At 40.0% G+C, this 9,217-nt stretch overlaps 1 protein-coding gene across 3 annotated transcripts; it reads right to left on the bottom strand.

Annotated features, from left to right (window-relative positions):
* Positions 1 to 41: 41 nt before the first annotated feature.
* On the bottom strand, positions 42 to 8,924 carry LOC110532442 (eukaryotic translation initiation factor 4E type 3). 3 transcript variants are annotated; one of them, XM_021616347.2, is made up of 7 exons: positions 8,061 to 8,924; positions 6,270 to 6,342; positions 6,003 to 6,097; positions 5,854 to 5,914; positions 5,667 to 5,733; positions 1,533 to 1,688; positions 42 to 1,386 (listed from the first exon to the last, which is right to left on the bottom strand). In XM_021616347.2, exons 1-7 carry the CDS (start codon positions 8,222 to 8,224, stop codon positions 1,340 to 1,342), a joined length of 663 nt encoding a protein of 220 aa, XP_021472022.1. In that variant the 5' UTR covers positions 8,225 to 8,924; the 3' UTR covers positions 42 to 1,339. The 3 variants fall into 3 exon arrangements, with proteins under 3 accessions (XP_021472022.1, XP_021472024.1, XP_021472023.1); XM_021616349.2 differs by lacking the exon at positions 8,061 to 8,924 and adding an exon at positions 6,475 to 7,283; XM_021616348.2 differs by lacking the exon at positions 8,061 to 8,924 and adding an exon at positions 6,492 to 7,283.
* Between the last annotated feature and the right edge of the window lie 293 nt (positions 8,925 to 9,217).

Raw genomic sequence — 9,217 nt, 5'->3', positions numbered from 1 at the left:
AACAAAAAACAGCACCAGAGACCATAGATAACAACAAGGCATGATTGTTTAGCATTTCATTTTTCCAACATTTCCAAATCTATATCAGCAAAAATATTGATTTTACATTTTGACTGGTTCAATGTTAAAAATAAACAACTTTCAAGACTGAAACCCTTGGAAAACACAAGGCACCATTCCAAAGATTAATAATCAGTTGAGATCTCACCTTGACTGGGCACTATAGTAAAAACTGCCAGAAAGTCCAGCTACATTATGTTCAATTATTTGTTCTTTCAACAAAAACGTCCCTAATTAATGTGCTTAGTGTTTGAACATGGATGACCTGAGTCACAGAGAAGCTCCAAAGCATCTGATGACAATTACAACCAACAGGTTACAAAACTTAAAAAGCTTGGCAGGGTGCATACACACACATGCATGCTTGTGCACACACACGACAGAGAGAGAGAGGGTTAGAAAGGTCTTTGGTAAAGATAAGTACTCATTCAACCCAAAGCACAGTTCATACATCATATCGTTTTTTGAATTTCAAAATGGTTCTTTTAGTTTGTAGGACTTAAATGAGAACAATATTCATGATAGAAATGTAATAAACACAAAAGTGAAGAAAAAAATTTGAATGAACCAATTGACATGTGCAATTGATCTTCTTCAGAAAACTGATACCCATCTAGGCGTAGTCTAGATTCCTTGCTTAGTAATCGTGTTCATTACAGTAAAAATTAAAAAGGCCTGTTGTGCATTTCGGAAACAACAATTGAGTGTGTTTGTACAATGACCCACTGCTGATTACCAAAACACTCAGGGTAAACTAAACTATAGCATTTATCTGGTAACACGCAGTGTTGATTTAGTTTTTGTAAAAAAGTTGGTGTTATTTAACAAATCTAACAACCAGTAACAGTTAAGATCTCCCCCCCCCCCGCCAAAAATAAACTACAAACCCCAAAAAACAAATAAATAAAACATTTGAATGTGCAACATTTTCACATAAAACTGTATGAATAATACTGGCTTGAGGAAAATACTCTCCATTCATTCTAGAATCAGGGAACAATGTAAATTCAATGTAAGATCAGGAAACTGTGAAAACTAAAAGGCTCTGGTAAAAGTGCACTGGTGAGATAAAGTGTGGTTTAGCTAAATATTTTTGTATAAAAAAACTAAACACTAAGGAACATGTATCAGTCATCCTAAAATGAAGCCTAGCTATGACATTTTCTGTCTGCCCAAATTGAAGTAATTGTATAACACATTCATGAAAGACAGTAGAGCTCAGAAGATTCAGTCAATTTCCATGACCAAAAACAACAAAGTGTCAAATGTGCAAAGCTTGCTAATGTCTTGGGCGACCTCCTTCGAAGGCATGGTGCTCCTCATGTGCTGAAATAGAAACAAACACATTCATCTCATGAATTATCAATAGGCTCATTTATAGTAAGGGAAGAGTAACGTTGTTTTGATGGAGTGAACTAGCACGTACTCTACTCTTGTTTTTAATCATGTCATACAAGATTGAAAGTACTCACGCTTATAAAATACTGCTTTAAAAGTTATCTGTGGAAGAAGTTCATAGATCCTTCCTAGGATGTTTGCGTCGTTAGCAAAAAAGGCATTTCCATTCCAGACTTGAACAACATCTTCTCTGTCTCGAACGCTGACACTAACACCAACCACCTCATCCTCTGAAACATAACCAAAGATTTTTTTCTTTCTTCAGATAAACACATCAATACCCTTCAGTATTTTGAAGTACAATTTTATAATGGAATATTGTAAAGCTGTGATACTTTTTACAACTTTTGAGTCATTTAGCAGAACCTTAATTTCTCCTGTAAGTCACTCCGGATAAGAATAAATGTCTTTCTCAAGGGCACATCAGGAGATTTTTCACCTAGTCAGCTCAGGCATTCGAACCAGCAACCTTTTGGTTACTGGCCCAATGCGCTTAACCGATAGCCGACTACGTTATATTACAAACACACTCTGTAATACATATAGGGTATTTCATCTTATACAATAATTATTAATAATAACATATCCATTCAGAACAAAATACATACCATCTAATATAAGATGATAGACAGATGTAAGATTACATCTCTTTACAAACAATCAAGTAAAGCATCTTCATAAAGCCTGTAAGTTGATATACAGCGTGACAAGAGCAGGGTTTCTGAAGCGCAACTCACAGCAATATCAGATGTCACACATTAAGATGATAACATCTAGCATAACATCAGAGGAGTGTAGTTGTCATTTAATACTACCCTTCTGTTTGTGCCAAGGTTTAGAAAAATTGCTTTTGGGGTCTTCATCACCACTACCACCAAATCAAACTTTATTTGTCACATGCGTGGAATACAACAGGTGTTACCGTGAAATGCTTACTTACAAGCCTTTACCCAACAATGCAGTTCAAGAAAGAGTTAAGAAAATATTTACCAAATAAACTAAAAAGAATAAAAAGTAACAATAAAATAACTATAACTAGGCTATATACAGGGCATAACAGTAATGAATCAATGTGCGGGGGTACAGGTTAGTCATGGTCATTTTTACATGTAGGTAGGGGTAAAGTGACTATGCATAGATAAACAGCGAGTAGCAGCAGTGTAAAGACACTAAATCAAATAGTCCGGGTGGCCATTTGATTAATTGTTCAGCAGTCATGTCTTGGGGATAGAAGCTGTTAAGGAGCCTTTTGGTCCTAGACTTCGCACTCCGGTACCACTTGCCGTGCAGTAGCAGAGAGAACAGGCTATGACTTGGGTGACTGGAGTCTGACTATTCTTTGGGACTTCCTCTGATGCCGCCTAGTACAGAGGTCCTGGATGGCAGGAAGCTTGGCCCCAGTGATGTACTGGGCCGTACGGACTGCCCTCTCTAGCACCTTATGGTCAGATGTCGAGCAGTTGCCATACCTGGCCATACCTGGCGGTGATGCAACCGTTCATACTAAAAGCAAATCCAGGAGATTGAAGTACAGGGTTGAAGGCAAATTAAATATTTCTTTGTGCAGAAAGAATGTCTCCAAACAGAATCTCACACACACCTGTTTAAAACCACTACTAAATCCATACAAGACATTACTACTAGAAGGTCTGGTCGTGAGACATGCAGAGTTAGAAGGTTAGTAGGTAAACAAAACACTGGTTTATTCTGAATCGGACCCAACTACATTGGAGCAGCTACACACAGTATGTGATTGACTCAAGACAGATGTCACTAGCGCCACCATTAGAAATGTCCCCCGAGAGAAGATCTACTCATCGCTTTTGACTACTGGACACACACACTTAGTATGTGATTGCATCAATACATTGATGACCGTGAGATTTGCTGATTGTATTAGAGTTCAGTTAGATAGAGGTTGTGTGATTGGTTAGTGTGATTTCTCTAGTATAACAGCTCTTGATCAGGGTCCAATTAGGTGGGTGAAATACAACAATCTATAAAGTGCACAAGTTGCTGGATAGTCAGCAAGCCGAGGATATTACTTTGTATATAGGACATCCTCTGACCTTACAGACAGTCTAAAGCAGAGGTTACTGCATATATAGAGAATAAGGATTCCTATCAGACAGGTCTCAGATCTTCAGTATGTGATAATACTGCAGCAGGTCATTAGTATGGGATCTGGTAATACTGAAGCATATTGTAGGTCTTGCTCCTGCTGCTGAGGAAGCAAATCTGGATGACCTTGAAAGCAGCAACCTCATGAGGTTGAGTTGCTGCTTGGGCAGTTTGATGGTCTGTCCTCTGAAGCATGGTAGTCCAGTGTCCAGCATCAGAGTGACTAGAGACACCACTGCATCCATGTAGGACCTGACAGCCAGGTACCCCCCGACACACCTCCATAAACCATTTGAAAGGTATGGCCTCCATCTTGCCGCCCATGATCACCACCATCTCATCAGTCAGCTTGAGGTCTGGCTCCCAGCCCAGGTTACCACCAGGAGAACTCTCAAACATGAGCCAAAGTTGATGTGGATAAGCCGTCCCTTGCTGTCCTGCATGATGTTCCTGTTGTGTCCATCTTTGATTTGTAGCAGAAAGAGCAGCAGGGTGTAAGCAGCCATATTACAGATGAAGTTATGCCTCGCCTTCTGGAAGGCTAGAGTGGACTCGTCTTCATACTGGTTTCTGAAGTACTCATACATCCCAAAGTCTGTCTGCCCATCTGGTCATGGGATTTACAGTCTGGGATACACTCGATCACACCACACCCAGGGTCGGGAGCCACCACTCTGTAGGGAAACAAAAACAGGTCCAGTCCCGCCTGTTGGAAGATGTTCTTAGACAAATGATCTGGAGAGCCAGCACGTCCTGTCTGCAGTCATCTTACTTTAAAGATGGCGACCTGCCAGACGATCCTGCAAGTTACGTCTTCGCCCAGCTCCACGTCCTGGGCGTCAGTCTGACAACGCAGATCTTTCCTCTCCAGCTCACTGACCCCACAACACTTCACCTTAAACTTAGCCAGGTACAGGGCATTGGCAGCACTCTGTATGGGTGTTCTAGACTCATAGTCAATGTCCAGTACAATGACCTCTGGGTTACTGGGCAGGTAGCAGCCTTGCTAGACCTTGTCAAACAGCTTTGAGACATGCCCTCTTCCTCTCATCTCCCTTTGGGGTGAGCTTGATGGTGGATACGTTGGTGATTTTGTTGAAGTCAAACTCTCTCTGGTAGTATTTAACTGCACCAGACAGAGCCTATTATCTCCTCAATCATCTCCCCCAAAAGATCCCTGATGTCAGGGTCTTCGTGGTGTGCCTCCTCATTCAGGTAGATGTTAGTCTTCATGTTCCAGATGAACTAGTGTTGGATTCTGTGTTTACATTATAGCCATTACCATATATATGACTGAATATTATCTGCTGTTGGCTTGTGTGGATGTATGTATGTGTTATGCAACATAGCTGACTTGAAACATTGTTAACAGTTTCAGGGCCATGGGCCTTTCTCATAATGGAAAAATACAGAGTAGCATGAAGACAGGAACTGTTCAATGAGTTGGGGGGGCACATTCAGAGCGGGGTGTTGCGAGAACAAGCGGTCTTTTGTTAGATAACAGGAGCCAGGTGCGAGATAACGGTATCGAGCATGAGCGCATGGATGTTCTTCACAGCAACAGTTACATATATCAACAGAAGCGCAAAGAGGCGGGGACCTGCCTGAGCGCCTGCAATAGGCTGAGCAAGTTAAAACCACGCCCAGCCTCTACTGTGATAGCATAGACAGTGAGCCCGTATATACGAAAGTTGCATTTGCCATTTATTACTTAGCTAATAAAAAATACATAGTATAAAATCGGTGACTCATTGTTATATTTATCCTGATACCAGATTCGAATTTACGCAACCCTAAAACTAGCAGGCCAAGAGCTGAGACGTCTGGGCCACCCACTGGATGTACTCTCTCATAGCCCATCCTGTCATAGCGCAGGACCTGAACAATCTGAGGAATGTAGAACAGGATGGCATCCGAAGGCCCAGAAACCATTGGATGAGCATGGTATTTCACAGAGTTATTCTGTATGGTTGACTGACTCATTAGACATGACTGTACAAGCTGACAACAGACCATGTAAACCAAAACCCACAGTTGGAGTCTGAAAAACACTGCACACGATGTACTCTCTCCCTTCACACTCTTACCTGAAGCACAGTAATCAGTAAATTGCTCCCCAATAGTGGCCAGCAGTAACTCCTTCCATACAGCAGGCTGGGGAAATGAAGACACATTGAGTATGTAACCAACACTATACACATTTACTCAACAAACATGATAAATTACATTTGTATGAATTATTAAAAAATAACAGATTACTTGTATCGTACTTACAGTGCTTTCTTTGGGTACTTTCATTTTCCAAACTCCCCCCTTTGCATTACTCTCTTCTTCCCTGGATAAAAAAAGACAAGAGTAAATGAAAGGTCATATAATTATGCACAGACTTGTGTTTATGTACAAATTAGGTGAGTTAGGCTCACCAGAGTGGTCTTCTCTCTCCTCTCATTAGGTGATAGCTACATCTCAGTGGTAGGCTGGATACTCCAGGTATATTGTTGTACACACTCCAAAAGCTCTATTCAAAAAGATGCAAAGGAAAATAGGTTATTTACCATGATTATCAAATTCATATTATTGCTGCATTATTGTTGAAAAACACAAAGCCATAACATAGAGTACAGTACATGTATGTATAATAATGTGATGCAGGCAGATCTTAACACGCTCAACTAACACGCAAACCTTACCTGAACTGTTTGCACAGTGTAGATTTTTTTCAGACCTGATTCACATTCTGCTGCCGTTGTTCCTGGTAAAGATCTGGAGGAAAGATAAACAAAACATTAGTGCTGAGCGATTAACTGAAATGTTTTTCGATGACCGATGGCGTTTCTTTAGAGAGATCTGAGACATGTTATCCAACTTAAGCGCAAAAAAAACGTGGTCCTTAACTACAATGATCAGAATACATTGCGCATGCAGCTGCTTGTTGTCGTTGGTTCTTGCCAAGCAAGCCTGTGGGGCCCAAGCACCGTGGTATAATAAAAACTGGAAACTCATGTTAGACTACGCCGATTCATGAACCGTCTATATCCGGGTTGCATCCGATTTGTACAGACCAACATCACATGCGCAATAGCACTCCGTGCGCACAAGGAGCAGTGCGAGCAGCGACGACGCGATCACGTATTCCAAAAACATGACAGACATTGGATGAATCTAACAAGTTAGACGGCTGAGACGGCTGCGCCACTCAGGAGACCAATAAGTCAAAGTAAATGGACAGTCATTACCATCACTTTGTTTATTCTGTGTTGTTACAGCATGTAACCCACATAATGCATTTTATTTTATCGAAACCGAAAACTCACAATTTTTTCCAAAACGACCTAGTAATCACAACATCAATATTTAAACAAATGTATAACTCCGCATCTGGCATGATCTATCTAGCAGTCCTAAAAAGATCCCAAAACGAAACCGAACTCGGAATCGCTCAGCACTACAAAATATCAATAGTTAAACGAATTTATCTAGCAATCAGACCTAAAATAACCTGTTTAGTTTTGTACCTATAGCAAGCCTTCCTCCCACTCTGTAAACAGGCCTTACTAGATAACTCAGCCAAAAGAGGTTGTGCTCAAAGCAGCCAGGTCGGAGATCAGGTGTCAATCCCCTTTCCACTGGACTCTAGCCCAGCAGTAAACAAGAATGACCCCCTTTAAATTGTCTGCGTTCTCTTGGCCAGAGCAGTACATTGACGGATATACAATTTTAATAAAAACACATTGAAAGGAAATATCTGTATATGCAAAATGATAATCTATGGCCATTATTGTGACATCCATCACAATGAACATGTTTTTATTAGAAAAAAATATAAATTGAAACCAAGACAGAGAAAAATTGCCCACATTAAAGTGTCAATGGATGGCAATAGCCTAAACAAAAACAGACCAGCCTATGATTTGACTTTTAGTCTTGAGATTGGAAATAAACACTTTCGCCACTAGGCCGATGTTTCATAAAAAAACATGTTTACAACAAATCAGAGGGCCAAGTGCTTTCTCCAACCCAATGTCTTAACAGACTATGCCCCAATACAAGCACTCAGTGTTCATGAAAATAGACAAAGTCCAATTTCTGCAGGTCATGTGGACACCTCCCATAATATAATAATATTTACAAATACAGTGAAGCAGTGATCTGAAGTTTTAAAATAAATCAAAGACTGAGTTTGAGAACATGTTCTAATGGTGCGCATGGTATCAAATCACCAGAGAAATAAGAAACAATGTATCGTGATTGCGAAAACAGACTTATAGTCAAGTGTAATAATCATATAATGTATAATGAATATGGTATTCATCTTGCCTTTCTGCGGCGTTATACGCATAACTGATTGCAAGGCCTACTCCTTTGTTTTGGCAAGAAGGCTTTCTAGCTATCGCAAATGCAATTTTGTTGACAAACTCATCCCATGAAAGCATAGAAAGAATCGCCATTAAGTCCACGTAATGATAAAATGGTGAGCTTACCTATCAAGCCAAAAAGTCCACGGAGAATGTAATGGGAGAGTTCCGTTTCCATCGTTGTTCGTGATGTTCTCCAATTCTCTTTCGTCGATATGGATGTTACGTTCGGGGGAGTTTTGACTTACTGTTTTGTTCAATTGCAGATTCGGGACAGCAGGAACTGCCATTTCCTTGCTTGTAAAAAATTATCGATTTGATTGTTTTTTTAAAAGATCTCGTTTCCCCCTTTGATTGTATAGGAAGTGCCTACTCTGCTGACTCATTCGTCGCTTCACTGTTCTGCCGCCACAACAGTAAAATGACGTATTGCTGTCTGCAGACCAAACGTTCTTGCCAAAAGCGGCAGGCGCGATGCTGTAGATTATAATACATTTGTTCTCTACTTTTCACAGTCCATTACACAAACATCAATAAAGTAAATATGTCTAAATCATCCAGAATTATCATAATATTCAATCAGTATCATGACCTTAAACATCTATGGCCAGCATGGGTACCAGTCTGTTAATCTAACATTCCACACCTTGAACGCCATGTCATTATGCTGAAGTTTGAAAATAAAAAATAAAAGAGAGCCGCACACTCTAGGAGCTCAGATGCAAAAATGTAATACCAACGTTGACAGCCAAGCTGTCTTCATCAGGGTATAAATTATGCAAAAGTTTATCATGACAGGAGTAGCAAAGAGTAGAATAAACTAAACAAACTGGTACTCAGACTAAAACATCTAAGCATGACAGTGATATTTTCAGTGACAATTGCATCTGCCAATATAAAATAGATTGATGAATTGAATGTGTGAATGAACATTATAAATGTCCTTTATAATCAAAAACATTTCCATTGTCACATGCTTCCTAAACAAAAGGTGTAGACTAACAGTTACAATGCTTACTTACTGTCGTTTCCCAACAATGCAGAATACAAAAATAAAATAAAAATAAAAAATAAAAACTAACACAAGGAATAAATACACAATGAACAATGATAGCTACCAGTACCAAGTCGATGTGTACGAGGAAATGGAAGTTGATATGTACATATACAGTGCAAATTGTGTTTCCCCCTCAATCTACACAATACCCATAATGTCTCAAGATATTGCTCCCCTGAGGTAGAGTACCTCAAGATCAGCTGTAGACCACACTATCCACCGAGAG

The sequence above is a fragment of the Oncorhynchus mykiss genome, chromosome 9 (genome assembly GCF_013265735.2).
Source record: "Oncorhynchus mykiss isolate Arlee chromosome 9, USDA_OmykA_1.1, whole genome shotgun sequence".
Classification (NCBI taxonomy): Eukaryota; Metazoa; Chordata; class Actinopteri; order Salmoniformes; family Salmonidae; genus Oncorhynchus; species Oncorhynchus mykiss.
Note: the sequence above shows the minus strand (reverse complement) of the source record. Positions and strands in the feature narration are given on the sequence as shown.